Source organism: Cololabis saira, chromosome 10 (assembly GCF_033807715.1).
Source record: "Cololabis saira isolate AMF1-May2022 chromosome 10, fColSai1.1, whole genome shotgun sequence".
Classification (NCBI taxonomy): Eukaryota; Metazoa; Chordata; class Actinopteri; order Beloniformes; family Belonidae; genus Cololabis; species Cololabis saira.
This window is the reverse complement of record NC_084596.1, coordinates 22,759,730-22,775,701: the sequence shown is the minus strand read 5'-3', so window position 1 is coordinate 22,775,701 and position 15,972 is coordinate 22,759,730. Positions and strand designations below refer to the sequence as shown.

General features: G+C 39.1%; 1 protein-coding gene across 1 annotated transcript in view; it reads left to right on the top strand.

Annotated features, from left to right (window-relative positions):
- tcf3a (transcription factor 3a) overlaps window positions 1-15,450 on the top strand; it is a 33,218-nt gene extending 17,768 nt beyond the window's left edge. The window contains exons 6-20 of the mRNA XM_061732084.1: window positions 620-657; window positions 806-935; window positions 1,034-1,083; window positions 4,361-4,460; window positions 4,798-4,934; window positions 5,027-5,177; window positions 5,294-5,352; window positions 5,504-5,582; window positions 8,890-8,966; window positions 9,074-9,247; window positions 9,388-9,493; window positions 9,621-9,753; window positions 10,350-10,588; window positions 12,619-12,765; window positions 12,869-15,450. Of these exons, the coding sequence (XP_061588068.1) occupies window positions 620-657; window positions 806-935; window positions 1,034-1,083; window positions 4,361-4,460; window positions 4,798-4,934; window positions 5,027-5,177; window positions 5,294-5,352; window positions 5,504-5,582; window positions 8,890-8,966; window positions 9,074-9,247; window positions 9,388-9,493; window positions 9,621-9,753; window positions 10,350-10,588; window positions 12,619-12,758 (1,613 nt within the window). The 3' untranslated portion in view covers window positions 12,759-12,765; window positions 12,869-15,450. The remainder of the gene's footprint in view (window positions 1-619; window positions 658-805; window positions 936-1,033; window positions 1,084-4,360; window positions 4,461-4,797; window positions 4,935-5,026; window positions 5,178-5,293; window positions 5,353-5,503; window positions 5,583-8,889; window positions 8,967-9,073; window positions 9,248-9,387; window positions 9,494-9,620; window positions 9,754-10,349; window positions 10,589-12,618; window positions 12,766-12,868) is intronic.
- Window positions 15,451-15,972: the final 522 nt, after the last annotated feature.

Sequence of the window (15,972 nt, the reverse complement as noted above, 5' to 3'; positions counted from 1 at the left end):
CAAAATGAGCAGGGAAATTTGTGCCCGTCTTGGACTAAATGAGTGAGGCACATGTTAACAGGAACACACATTTATATCAATGGACAGTGAGACTGTTTAAGAACAAAGGGTTGTTTGTTTGAGAGAGCAGCCGTTCACAAGTTAGACACTAATGCACCAGTTTAGGGCAAAGCATATTTATGGATGAACGAAGTAGAGTAATCAGAGAGGACATGGAGGAGGGGTTTGTTTGTGTGTTGCAGTTTGTGCGTTCAGTATGGGAGGGGTGGTGGTGTAAAGGGCACCCATGCACAAACAATGCTGTCCCTTGGGATAACAGTGAACTACAGCTCTCTTCTGTTTAACTGCCAGGGTTGGGGCGAAGGTTGGGCACAATATCCCCTATAGCATTTAAAATAAGCCTATTTGTCATGTTATTTCTGTCCAGTGCCATGCTTACCACACTTTATCACATACATTCATATTGCAGATGGGGGGGGGAAATAATTTATTATTAAAGATAATTCACTTATTTATTTATCTATTTTTTAAATAATACATTTATAACAACATTATCTAATAATGCCTTAAAAGCCCAATTTTCATTGACCTTACATATAAATGTCTTTTCCCCTTACAGCCAAGGCTGAACGTGGACCATATGCATTTGGAGCACAGGTAAATCCGTTTGAAAGATGTTTGCTTCTTTTTTGGCAACAACCAGTTTGCTCGTTTTCTGTTACCTCTTGTAATTTACTTAACTACATCCTCCTAATTGTCTTGGTTCACTTATTTCTCCCCACTTTTTTCTCCTTAATATCTGTAGCCGGGTTTTATGCTCAGTGAGATCCCTATGCCCAATCCTGATGACCCATCTGCTGTTAAGTTCAGTTCCCAGTTTTACCCATCCTTTGAGGGCAGCAACCCTCGCAGGAGACCCGCGCAGGAACCTATTGGTACAACAGCAATTTTTTTTTTCAGTTCAACATTAAACTACAGATTTTCTTCTGTGTGAGCATGTTTCCATGATTTCCCTCTGTTTGCCTTCCCGTAGAACCACAGCCAAAAAAGATCAGAAAGGTGCCCCCTGGCCTGCCTTCTACTGTGAGTAACAATATCCAGCAGCGTAAGCTGCGTAATATATTTTCATCCCTTACATTAATTTCATGTGACCCCATGTTTTCATGTTCTATGCCCCCGTTTCATATACCATTAAGCATATGAGCATTTTCTTTGGCTTACAGAGCAGTCTATTAGTTGCAAGACAGGCCTGACAGGCCTTCCAGCTGTACATGTATACCTCCTAAAAGCTCATTCATGCTCCCTTTCGTATGTTAATAGGCATGTGGCATATTTATGTTGCCTTGGTTAAGTCAGTTCATCCACTAGTGGGAAGTGCTGAGTTCAAAGTTCAGTAGAACCTTTTTCTGTTTGTAAACAGTGATGACGTAGACCGTCATTTTAGGCCATCATTTTGGCAACGGAAGTATGGCAGAGACTATCAGCTTGTCAAGCTATGCAAGGGGATTATCAACTAAAAATTACGAACGTTAGCGTAACAAATTGACTTTTGACAATTGGTGTCAGACTTCTAGATCCGTGGTCTATTAATGAGTGGGTTGAAGAAGTAAGCAAGTGGCCACATATACAGTGGCCAGATATATATATATATATATACCTATTTACCTGAGAAACCGAGCGTGTACACCAGAGATAAATAACGAGGCTATCTAATATATTGTACATACTCCTACTTTCCATGTTGTTAATGTTTAGGGGCACTTTAATGGAACCTGAATGAAATTAAACTGTTATTAACAACATTACAAATAAAAGTGATCCTGCACAAGAGTGCAATTGTTGAGATACTCCGGGGAGGAAGGACCATTAGACACCAGTAACAGCCAATGTGGAAAGGTTTATTCAAATGCATTAACTCTTAAGTACAGTAGGCCTAAATACATGTTTTACAAATGTAAAAGGACTTTAAGTTGTCTAGATGTGTCCAGTTCATGTGCAGGAAGCTGCTTCTTTCCTTTTGTGAAGTGAGGGATACGAAGGGATGCACCATAGGCCACAAGCTCGTCTCTGATGAGAAATCCTCCCCCCTTCTGGCTTTGTTTTGTGTACATAAACACAGATGACACAAAACCAGGACTACTAGAGTCCAATGACGCCTTGCCTGCAAAAGTAAAACACAAAGAGGTTTGTTTAGCCTAGCAAGCCACCAGCCAAATCTAACGCCAGCTTATCAAACCTTAGCTGCATTTGATTATTATTCTACATCATATGGACAATCATTAATGCAAACAAGGTTTTCCTTTAAAATCAAAGAGTGGGCGCTGCAGACACAAGCATTTTTTATTATGCCCTCATTCCAGTCCACACGTTTTAATCACCCGCAGCCACAGACACTGCCGGTAGCTCTGAAATGGTCGTGATCCTGTTGAAATCCTTTAAAACTTTAGTCCGCCAGTGGAATAGCGATACGTGCAACCGTGTACGCAACAACCAGACATAATGATGCTGGGAACAGTTTGTTAAATGCCTGCTAACCAGTTGCTACCTCGTCTGTCGGTCACAACTGCTGGAGAACAACACCTCTTCCGTTGCCAAAATGTGCGCAACATTATATGACGTAGGCTGAAAAAGAGTCTATTTACAGTATATCAGCATTGACTTGATTATTGACTGATTATTTTCCAAACTGATAACAATTAGGTTCTTTTAATGTATGTTTTGGTGTAATAAAATTAAAAACTCAACGCTTTGTTGTGTGCACATACAAATTTATCCCAGATACACCTCCATTTGTCTTTCGCCATCTTTGGACTCGCTCCCAAATCACCAGAGATCTCCTCCCAGTTATTATTATTTAATAGCAGCTTGTCTGTGTGCCACGGCGACGTGATGTCGTAGATATGGCTGCAGTTGTGGACACAGTCACATAGCCGCTCTCAAAAGGCTCCTGCAATGTCTACAGTTGTTGTTGTTGTTGTCTTCTTCCTCCTCCTCCTCCTCCTGCTGTTCCTCTTCTTCCTCTCTGGTTTGTTCCTTTTGCTGGTTGCATATTAACTATAATGTTCAACACTGCCCCCCCAGTTTCCGGTGGTATTGTTCATCTTGCTGCGTCAAACGACGTATCCGCAAGGGACCTGAAAACAGACCAAATTACATGCATAAACGATGGAGAAGACAGGAAAGCATCCATCCGTCGGTGTATCTGTCTTCTGCGTCGAGCATGAATGAGCTTTTAGTAAAAAAAAAAATAGGGGCGGGGGGAAAAAAACACTCATTCACTTTGTCACTCGGTATGTATTTATAGTGTGTTGTATTTGTGAGTCCAATGCTTTGTGGCCACGTTTCTTTCCCTCTGCCAAGTGTGCTGAAGAGAATTCGTACTGGGGCTTGATGGTTCTTATTCCTCTTCATTTTTTCCTCCCACTCGCACTCTCTGGACACCCTATATCCTCATTTTCTCTACCCCCACCTCACACTGCACCCCCGCCCAACCAACCCCCCACCCCCACCACCACAAACAACAGCCCTCCCCTTTCTGCTGCTCCCTCCCCCATCCCTCTATCCCAGCTGCCAGTGGAGTTGGCCGCCATCCAGGATTCGGCAGATGGTTCAGTAATTAGGAGTGCATCTCTCCGTTCTTTCTCCTCTTCTTCTCTTCCCTCTTCTTTTTCCATGTTTAATCAAACTACTGAAGAAAACTTTAGTCCATTTGGATTTAAGTTTTTCAGACAGTTTGATTCAGGACTTTAATGTCTTAACAGTTTTGAGAATAGTGGTTCATAACAATCATTCCTTCATAGCACTATAACCTACAATTTCCAATGTAAGGTCGCATCTTACTTTGTTAAATAGAGTGAATTATGCATGATGCATTCTTGGTGTTACTTGATTATTATGTCAAAATGTAATTGAAATGGTAGGCTTTACAAAAAAAAAAACCCCAACACTGAATACACACTGATCTACATTTCAGTCTGAAGAAATGTTGCAATTGTATGTTTATTCAATAAAACAGTAAAACCAGGCATCAGAAATAAGATGCAACATGCCAGGAAATCCAAATTGTAGGAGCTCTGTTTAATCAGGTTTTAAACACACACACGCACACAGACACGCACACATATTTGAAATATTTTAGGTCAGATACTATTGTCAAAGAAAAATATCATTGTCAGTCACTACTTAAGCAAAACCGAACCTCTTACAGAAAGGCATCTGTCTTTTGTGTATTTTATAAGATACACTTTTTCATTGTGTCTTATGTCCTCCTTGCAATAACTTGAATTATAAATCTTGTTTTTTAAGTTTAGTCAGAAAAGGATTTCAAACGTTTACTTAAGACTTACTTTCTTCTGTGTAGGTTTATGCATCAGCCCCAGGAGATGAATTTAATCGGGAAAGTGCTTGCTACCCCGCCTCCAAACCAGGAAATGTCTACCAACCACCATTCTACATGCAAGGTTAGTTATAACAATCTTCTACTGTCTCCCTGTGTTTTTTGTGTCTACTTGAAAAGTTTAGTCTGACAAAGGCAACAATTAACTGGAATTATCCTTTGAAGCCAATGCAGCAGGGAAATTGCTCCTGCACTACATTATGTCCAACTCTTGTAACCATAGGTTGTTTTATTTGTGTGCCGTATTGTGGTGTGTTGGTGTTGAATGGTGAATCATGGTTGAATGAAGTCATCACAGTAATGTGACATGTCTCAAATGGCCTTCATTGTTTCCTCATCTCCTATGGCTGGTTATGGCTTTCCTCTTTGCTTCCCCCTCCTCCGCTGGATGCTCTTCACAGAGGGCCTCCACCCACCCTCTGATCCTTGGGGCTCTGCCGGGTCGATGGTTCAGCCTGGTTACTCTGCTGTGCTGGGTAATTCCCCCCATCAGAGCCAACATGGTTCATTTGCTGCCATCAACCCCCAAGACAGACTGGTGAGCTCTGCCTTCAAATTTAAAATCTATTAAAATTACACATAATGAAGTATGGTTTTGATTTTAAACTATTGGATTTTTTTCCCAACAAGAAACGGCAGCCCCTCCCCCTTTCTCCCCAAAACTACCCCCTGCATGGCAGTGAGGTGAATGGGACTCATCCCGCTGGCTTTCTCTCTGGCTCCAGCAGCTTTGGAGTCCCCAGCCACACACCCCCTATCTCTGGCACTGAAACCATAATGGGTAAATCTGTTAATGTGTGTTCTTTACCTTGTGAAAGGCAATGTTTATGTTTTAGCTAATAGCAACAGGGTTACATTAAATATTAATTGAAATTGTGTGTTTTCCTATTTATCTAGCAAATCGGAGTGCAATACCTGGAAGTTCAGGGGATGAGATTGGAAAGGCCCTGGCATCTGTAAGTAGTCTTAAAATAGATACTTATAGTTAAGTCATTTTGTATTTCTTTCAAACAAGATTAGATTGTATGTATTTCCCTTTGAAGCATCATAAATGTAAATGGATAAATTGTGTTTCATTTGATTAAAAATCATGAATTCTGTGACCAGATCTATCCGTCAGACCCGACCAGTAACGTTTTCCCTCAGTCCCCGTCTACTTCCTCTGGCTCTCCTCAGGCTGTATCAGGTGAGTGAATAACTATTCATTTTTTCCTGAGGGTTCAAGGTCAGACGGCTGTTATATAGTTGTGTTTGTTCAACTCAGTCTTTCCTGTGTTTTATCTCTAAAACATACCATCTTTGTTCTGACCAACCCCAAATGACTTGGCATAACAATGCAGCTCCATCTAAAGTGGAAGGAGTCGATGGTGCTCTTAACTTTTATTTTAGTTATGATGAGTTTTACCTTTTGTTGTGTAAATTCCATTGTGAAAGATATGTTGTTTGTAATATATTTCATTTACATATCATGGTACAGTTAACCAAACACTGTTAGATAAAGTTACTGGACAGTAGTCTCCAATTAAGATTTAAGTGATAAACCGATAAGCCAAGTCTTAGTTTTTATGCCAGTGCTCAGAAAACCTTTTTTTTCTTTACTTGAATTAGTGGTTTTCACCTTTAACAAAATGTAAAGTTCAGTTTTTTTTCTTGTGCTGGCACTGCAAAAGCTCAATGCAGGACTAAGTATATCAGGCAAAACCATGTTGACATCTTGGTCATCTGATCTGGCTGTAAGTAAGTTGAAAGAAATGATTCAACTTAGATTACATTTCTTTGAAGTTTTATTAAATCTTGCTGGTATTTTTAAAAATGGCACAATGATTTGTTTTTCTCTTGACGGAATTTGAAAATATTGAAACGAGCACTCCATCCATGTTGAAACTTTCACTTGATCTTTCACACACCCTACACACACACACACCACCTTAATATAACTTATGAGAGAGGAAGGGAAAACAAGGTAAGAATAAAAGGAGGGCGGGGTCACTTCCCTTTTTTGTCTCTGTATTGAGTCCATGCATCAGGACGTGACAAATTCATCCATAACATATGGTAATGCTGTTGCCACAAGATTGGAAGAATAATAGACTGGTGAAAACACTTATGCAACATTGGATATAATTGTCTGCAAATTTGGATTTGATTTACACTTTATCTATTACTGCATCTACATTTGTGGTGTGTCATGTCCATATCGCATGATTGTAGTTTCACATGATAAGATAAAAAAAAACAATTGTAGTCTATAATGTTTTGTGTAAACATTCACACATTGCAATTTCATGTTCTGATTATAATTTTCTGTTCTCGTACATTTATGATCTGCCACTTATGAATTTCAATAACTCACTTTCTCAAACTATAATTAACAGCATGTATTTTTTTCTCATACTCATATTTTGAAGTAATTGAAAATGTTGTTGTGTATTTATAACAAGTGTTCACTGTAAAGGATTTGCTTTTTCTGTAAAACAACACAAAGTCAGAAATCTTTCTCTCTGTCACTGGAAATGTAAAAACAAATACCTTTAGGTTACTCTACAAGTAAAACATTTACAAAAAAGAATAGTGTACTGCACTTACTGCATTGAATCATAGGTCATTAACTTTTTCTCACTCTCTTTTTTCCTGACCACCAACTTACAATAAGGTTCAAAAGTTAGTAACGAGTATTACATTTGAATATTGCATCCCTCTAATGAGGGATGTCAATCTTGAACATTCAAGACAATTCTTCATGTTTTTGTTTGTAGTTTTTTTATGGCAGTACTTTGCTAGTATTTTTGTTCAAGTGCTAAAGTCGAGTCCACTTGGAGCTCAGTGCACACTCACTTTTGGACTCACATCGACACATTTGACGCGGACAGATACAATTATTCTGTCATCATTCAATGTTTTGAAGATGAGGCGAGTATTCAATAACTGGACATGAAAAATTGAAGGTTGATAATTGTAACTTTTGAATTATGAAAACATTATTGGCTTCATAAAGTATAAAGGTGGATGTAAATGAGTGTCCTGTTTAAGTGGCAGCTGGAGTTTATGGTTTACATTGGTGAGCATCCATCCATCATTTTACTGTGTTGTTAGTGATGCTGAAACTCTTTCAGTAGCCTTGTATGTTTCATCTTAGATTATTTATGAACACTGTTTTGGTCAGCCCTCGTCTTGTGTCCTACTATGGAAACCTTGAAGGTGGTTGTAAAATAACTTAATAAAATTATGCACCGAATACTTTAATACTTTGACAGTAATAAAAGTAAAGAGACTAGTAAAAATATAAAATCAAATCAGTATAGTATATGACAGTTCTTTGTCTAAAATGGTCCAGGATCTCCTTGTATATTGAAAATGACCAGGTAGGATGTTGAGGCAGCTTCACCTATTGAAATGAAGCCTTAGCCTGCTCGCAGTTGCCAGCAGACTGTCATCCTTGCAGCGCCTGTCGGCCTTTTGGAAAACAAACTGCCATTTTTGGATTTTAAGATTTGATTTTTGACTAATCAAACCAAACCACGTGCTGTCAAGCTTGGATTTGTTTCCACATCAGATGAAGGGGCTTTTTGGCTCTTGCTGAGGCCGCTTCTGACCAGCCTTCTCCAGACTGTAGGTGGGTGTTACAGGACTGTACTGGTGTCCATCAGCTCTGAGATGATGGCAGGGTGCCATATTGTTGGATTTAAAGGAATTCGATTTGATATGTCCTTTGTCTGGTGCATTTGCTCTCCTTGATCCAACACTGCATTCCACATTATTGCACTTTTCTTTGTGCTTCTGCAAAAGAGCTTGGAGAGGTCCTATGGGATAATCTGTCACAAAATCTCTGTCTGTGTAAGACCGTGTTGATGCAAGTTGTGTTTCTTGTTTTGGTCTGATTTAAGATGTTAGATATAAATGAAATTTGTTCAAAAACATCAATCTAAGTAGCTCTTTATGTCTCAGTTAATAATTTTGGTTCAACCTTCTAGTTTTTTTTTGTTTTTATTTTATTTTGTCACCTGTGCATTATTGTTGCTGCTTCTGGGCCATTTCATTGATTCTCATTCAAAATATTTTTTAAGAAACCACTAATATAAAAAATTTGACCTGCTAAAATAGAATTAAACTGATCTATTTTGAATATCAACACATAATTGTCCATATAATAAAGCAAAGCCAGGCTCTTTTCTTTCCTAATGACTAACTTGAGGATCCAATCATAGGCATGAGTTTAATTACCTAACAAAAACATAATATTTCCATACCATGAGTGACAAAATGCAACTGTACGGGAGCATTTATGGGGAGAGACTTGTTTATTAGGATGGCGCACACCAATAGTCTCTAGTATCATCACGTACCATTTTATGAGGTGGACTTAAAAAGCTGGTCATTCCAGGACTGGAGTTAACTGGCTTGTCAAGTATATATTTTTGGGCCAATTGAGTTCTTAGTATTATGAACAAGCCTTTTTTACCCTGTGTTTTTTGTTTGTTTTTTTTTTCCTCAAGGCTCTGCATCACAATGGACTCGGTCCTCTGGCCAGGCTACACCTTCACCTAACTTTGAGTCTGGAATTCAGTCTATGGTGAGTCAGTTTACCACGTTTGCTTTTTTTTTTTTTTAAATCATAGGGTGATATATTGATTTATGGATAACCTTGTCTCTTCTTCTGTGGCTCTTCATGCTACATAGCCAAGTAGAATGGAGGACCGCCTGGAAGAAGCCATCAGTGTTCTTCAGCGACACGCCGGTGGACAGGGAGGGCCCGGACTTGCTGAAATGCATAGTCTCCTGTCAGCTGGTTTAGGATTGCCATCAGGCTTCAATAGTGCAGCACTTTCACTGGCCAGTCGCCTACCGGGACTGGTGAGATTTATGGATTGTGTTATTACAAGGAACTATACACTAATGACTGAATGTAGTTTGATGTTATTCTGAATACTGTGGCAGTGCAACACCATTTTGCTGCTTTTATGTCAGCACTAAGAAAAATTGCTGTTTTGTAGATGTCCAGCCATCACGAGGACTCTGTTGGTCTGCCCTCTAGTGGAGGAATGTTGCATCATGGCCCTGCATCTGTTCGTTCAGGCTCTCAGCCTGAAGGCTTCACAGGTGTGTCTTTTTGTACATGATACCATCATTAGTATTCATTTGTGTGTCGGGAAGAATGAATATACCTTACCAGATATGGAAGTTGTCTAATATTTTGATATCCTTTGCCTCTGAACTCTACATGTAGGCCTATCTGGTAATGTGAGTCGTTCCAGTGGTGCTGCTATCAAACGAGAGGACAAAGAGGATGATGAGAACTGCTCCATTACAGACAAGTCAGAGGACGAGAGAAAAGATATGAAGGCACGGCTTCAAACAAGGTGTCCAGACTTTAAATATCTTATTAATATTATGTTATATTGTATAGAAACTGAAAGAAGTCAGTATTTTTTTTCCGTAAATTTGTCAGTGTTTATTGCTTGTGCTTTTTGTGAACTTGGATGGTGCACTTTAGGTGTTATGGTGTTTTTCTTTGTTTTATTTTTCAGTAAACACAGAAAGAGATTAACCAGTAACAACCAAATTTAGTGAAGTAAAATCCACATCAGTGTACCTATTATTGACTTTTTTAAAGTAAGACTGTGTTGTGCATCATTTAATCTTGTATAAAGTTGTTAGGTTTCAGCTTTTAATCTTTTTAGTTTTTAGATATGATGTAAATGCAGCTAGAAGGTGGAGATTGTTGACTAATTCAGTTCCTGTGTCAGATCCATCGATTGCATTATGCGTACTCGTTAACTGAAAAACTGTATTTGGCTTTTATTCCTATATTCACCTTTTTTAAGCAGTCTGTGAGAACATTTTTACATTGATAATGAGTGTTGATGTTTTTTTAAGGAACTGGGACACTGATAAACTTAACTGTACCCATATTGTTGTGTCCTTTCCTCCTCATCTAACATGGACTGTTCACTAGTCTGGATGATGAGGAAGACGATGAGGATTTACCAGTGGAGGTTAAGGCTGAGCGGGAGAAAGCACGGAGGGTTGCAAACAACACTCGTGAACGTCTACGTGTGCGGGACATCAACGAGGCTTTTAAGGAGCTGGGCCGCATGTGTCAGCTCCATCTGAGCTATGAGAAACCACAAACCAAATTGACCGTACTGCAACAGGCTGTTAACATTATACTCAACCTGGAGCAACAAGTTCGAGGTCAGTGGGTGTCCAGGCACACAGGAAGTGGAGGGGAAGGGCTTCTTTACTTAAAACTCCCACAAAGCTTCACTTCCCATCCGTATCTACCTATTCCGGCTTTAGATAGATGACATGATGAGTAGTGGTAGTTTGTTATATTTTACCATCTCCATTTCAATTTGTATTCTTTTTGAAGTCTGTTCTAAAATGGTCTGTAACAGAAGAGATTTGGAAGTGAAGCTTATGTGATAGTTTCAAGACAAGCCCATTCTCCAGTTCATCTTTAGCTGTTGACATTGTCTGGTAACACATGCAGGACTGCTGTTTGTTCTAATGCTCTGTGTAACTGCCTCACTTGAAGCTTGCTGCCTGTTTCCACTGTGAAAAGGCTTACATACATAACTGTCTACGTAACCACTAGACCTTTAACTCCTTTTGTGCACTTACTTGCTTTTTCACTCTCACTTCATTATGCCTTCATTGAACAGTCGATTCATTTTAATTTTACAAAAATTTGTTTTAGGATTTTTATATCTGTTAAATAACCTGCTCAAATAGTATTACAAGTATAAAAGCATCGCTGTCTGTTGTGAATTAACGTGCCATCATGTTTGTAGACGTGTCTGTGCTGCACAGTCACAACTTCTCAAGCCCTGACCCTTTCATTTTGCTCTCCTATTTTCTAGAAATCCTGTCCATTTTGCCATTCACTCCTTCATCTTGTACATTTTCCTTTCTCAGATGGCAACAGATCTCTTTTTTCCTTACATTCAGATAAATACATCTCGTACTGATGTATTTACAATGATACCTTTCAAGCTTTTCTGTAAGCTTTTTTCTCTGTGGCTCTTTGTATATACTGCATTTGGCAGAGGGCATTGCTTCCTCTCTCTCCCATAACTTGTCTCATTCTGTTGGACAGTAAGCATATCCCCTCAACTTCCCTCCTGGACCCAAATGACCAGAATATATTTTAGTAGGCTGGCTAGATTTATTTATTCATTGATCCACTCTTGTATATTGATCCAGCTGTGACTTTAAATCTCTCTGTCTCGTGTTTTCCTCAACCCATAACGGTAATAATTTGACAGGGCGAAAACTAATGAACTGAAGTTTTAAAATGAATATAGAATATTTGTACCTCGAAAGAGCACAGCAGCGTTCACCTCCTGCAATACAGCCCTTCTCCACTGAGAGCTTCTTTAGCAGTCTCACATTAGACTTAAATCACAACGCTGGCAGGTTAACATTCATGTAAAATGAAACGTGTCCCAGAACAACAATTCTGAGAGGGTGAAAAACGAGGTTAATGAGTTGTAGGAGCTGGAAGTGTAGACTAGACTAGGTTCAGTGAGGGTTGTGATTTGGGTTTGTTAACCAGCCCCTCCGACCCCTCCTTCTCCACATGGCTGCAGCCTTGTCTCGCTGACCGATGAGAACCTGACGGCTGAGGAGAAGGAGCAGAGGGAGCGTGAGCGCCGCCTAGCTAACAACGCTAGGGAGAGAGTCCGTGTTCGCGACATAAACGGAGCCTTCAGAGAGCTGGGCAGGATGTGTCAGATCCACCTGCAGAGCGACAAGGCCCAGACCAAGCTTGTCATCCTGCAACAGGCTGTCCAGGTCATACTGAGCCTGGAGAAGCAGGTGCGAGGTAGGTCAGCCAGTACGAGAGGGTCTGATCCACATAGACAACCAGCAGAAAAGTCAACAGTAATTCACTTACTGGAAAATCTTTTTTTCAACTCTGCACCTATTAACTGTAGCATCCACTCTCTTTAGCTTTGTTGCTTAAATAAAGAAAGGAAAACACAGCAGATTGTTTGAGGAAGTGTATCCCTGCTTTTCTGCCAAACCTTTGCACTTATCCCCATACTTATCATTTTCCTGTCTTGCTTTTCATCTTCTGTTTCACCTTTTAATGTAAATTAAGTGCTCTGTTTATTCACAAGTCTTATTTTTTGCCTCATATCTTATATGTATGCCTAAAAAGTCACACTTTCTCTCACTGGTGTGTCTGATTTTTTTTTTTTTTCTCTCTTATCTTTCAGAGCGTAATCTGAACCCAAAGGCCGCCTGCCTCAAGAGAAGAGAGGAGGAGAAGGTCTCTGGTGTGGATCCCCAGATCCAGCTAGGTGGGGGTCACCCTCCACTAGGAGGGGATGGACACAACTCTGTGAGCCATATGTAATTCTCAGGTTAGTCTACTGGACACATTACAATCACAATACAAGCAAGGTGTGTTTTCTTTTAATTTATCTGTTCTTTAATGTATATGTGTTTTCCTCTTTTCTTTTCCAGTTCCTGGTGATTGTACAGCTCTTATAACGTGGCCTTATCTATCATTGTCTTGCATCTCGGTGTGTGTTAATCAGCATTGGAAAAGACAGACGTCTCATCATTGAAAAAACAGGTGGCCACATTCCTAATGATGGGTTCATGTATAAGAAGCACACAACATAAAAAAGAAAGTTTATTGATCTTTACATGACAATACCTTGAACTGTGGACACTGCTTTTGGAGACAGTGGACATTGAACATCCGGATGCTCTTATGATCATGTTTTTATAGAATATTGTAAAAGAAATTGCTTTACTTGTTGGGAGCAAAATTTGCTTGGATCAAATAATACTTTTGGATCAATTGCTCATGTGAGCAAAGTTGGGATTTATATTGTTGGATAATTATTGGCATTCCCGTCAGCAAAAAGGGGTCTTACATTCTTCGAAAGACAAGAGGAATAATGTATAGCCTATGATTGAACAAGACCTGTGTGATCATGCCATGAGAGGCTTCATACATAGTGTTTGTTGAGGAAAAAAAAAATCCTCATGTTGTGACTGAATTACAGAGGTAAGTTTGGATACTTTCACCACTAGCCACTAGGTAAGAAAACTGACTCCTCTTTTTTTACATGCTGGTATTTCTTTAAATTTATTGCAGTGGCTGAAAAGGTCCCACAGTCACTGACTCGAACATACTGGATGACGATGATTATTATTATTTTTTATTTTTCCACTTGCCTCTGAGCTGTGGATTCAGAGTCTCATCTCATAAAGTCTTGTGCATCTGTTTTTGTCACTGCCATGCAAGTGGAATGGAAAGATTGCCAGAGAAAGGCAGATCACTGACAAAGACACCACTCAGTGCAACTGGGGATCCACAATGAGGCTGAATAAAATTTACACACGACAGCCCAGCCACCCCTCTCTGAAGCTGCCGCTGGACTCGAGCATCTTTCACCATTGTGAAGTCAGTCGCTTTCAGCCATGTAGTCAGTGCAATCTGACTGAAATAGAACCAGCATCAACCTGCCTGCGTCTCATCACACATGAGGATGCTGTTACAGCATGGTGAACTTACCAGAAGTCTCAGAGCAAATTGTATTCTAGAAAAATGACATTTTGCTTGTAGACTAAAGTATTGAAAGGGATCATGAGTGTTACTGCTACTTTTGGGAGAATTTCCTGTTTTTTGCCAGTGACTGACCTGTTTTGGTTGCTCTGTGTTGAGCGTTTGGTGTTTTTTGCCCCCCCACCCCCACCCCAACCCCATTGAACAATTGTGGAGCCTGTTATAAGGATCTTCCTTTTGTAGAATTGATAAATCTTTTTTTTTCTTTTTTTTTTTTTTACTTTGTAACAAAGTTGTAAGAGTTGTGTTTGTATCATTTGGATTGCATTTTCTCTTTGTTTACATTGTTTTAATGTAACACAACTTAATTTAGGTTCCAGGAACAAAGTGAGAAGTTTTCTTTGGTGCGAGGGGCTTAGAAATGTTACAAATGACAAAACGTAACATCACATGTTGTGGTGTTGGTCTATACTTTTAAATCCCAGTTTAAACACACACCAATCAGGCCAGTTATAATTGGATTGATCTGATGTTTGTTACGTTTTTTGTTCTTTTTTTCTTTAGCACACCACCCTCCTCCCCTGCTTGATGTCCAGTTCTGTAATGAGCTTGTTGATTATTTTGAGGGAGGGGCAGATGGAGTGGTCTGCACAATCTACAACAAAATTCAGTTACAACACAATATGAAACATACAATTAATCAAAAAGAGTGGCCTTACTCAATTTTCTGACTTTGGGAGTTTTGATAATGGTTACTCACCTGTGCCTAAATACATCTCTGCTACATGATGGTTGACATTGCATTCAATTTAAGATTTGTATTACTGATGTACAAAAACATGCATATTACAGCAATGTTTGATGTGAAGATGAAATGAAGAATTATATCCGTTGGCGTCATCTGCTTCAGAGTACATGTGTCAAGAGATGCAAGTTGTTTAATAACACGATGTACAACTTTGATGCTTAAGATTGTACGTATATTTCCCTTTTTTTTATTTCTCATTTTGTTACATGATTTTGTTGTAGATTGGCATGTGCATTGATATATGTGTACGGCTGTATGATGTGTCCTTGTCAGCTTTATCATTGTAGGCTGGCACTGATATGTAACAGTATTTGTCATTTATCACATATTCTGCCTTGTGGTAGATGCTTAAATGTACTTTTCTTTATCAGTTACTCTAACCTTTTCTGAGGAAGAACAGTATTTGTGTTGTGGAAAATTACTACTGAAGACTTTTTTTTAAATGAAAACATAAGTCTACAGTAATCGAGTCTCAAAATTTTCACCCAATATATTTCTGTTATTTGACCCTTTCTGTACTCCTTGAAAGACGTGCAACAGATCTGTCTTCTCTCATGTTTGAGGACAACATGTATGTAGGCTATGTCCTCAAAGTGCCTCCAGTTTCCTATTTTTTTTATATATGTATACTGTACATATATATATATATAAAGTAGAAATTGAGAACTGTTGTGTATATAACAGTGATGTAGCAATAAATGTTCCATTTTTAATAACTAATTTTTTCCTCTTTTCTTTTTCAAAGTAAAAACAAAATCAGAGTTGAGAAAGATTTGTCTCTTTTTGTTTTGTTTTGTTTTAGTTTGTATTACATAAACCCCTCTCACCTATGTTTAACCCTTGTGCTGTCTTTGGGTCAAAATTACCCAATTCTATTCTTTCCTCCTGCCATGCTCTCTCCTTCCTTCTTCCTTTCCTCTTTTCCTCCTTTTTTTACCCTCCTTTACTCCTTTTTCTTCCTACCTCCCTTTCGTCATTTTTTCCTTTATTACCTTCTTTGCTTTTCCTTCCTTCTTTCCTTATTTTCTCCATTCCTTCCTTCTTTCTTTCCTTTTCTCCGTTCTTTCCTTCATTTCTCCCTTCCATCTTTTCTCCCTTCTTTCCTCCCTTCCATCTTTTCTCCCTTTCCTACTTCCTTCCTTCTTTGCTCCTTTCTCCCTTCCTTCCATCTTTTCTCCTTTCTTTCTTCCCTTCCATCTTCTCTCCCTTCCTTACTCCCTTTCCTACTTCCTTCCTTCTTTT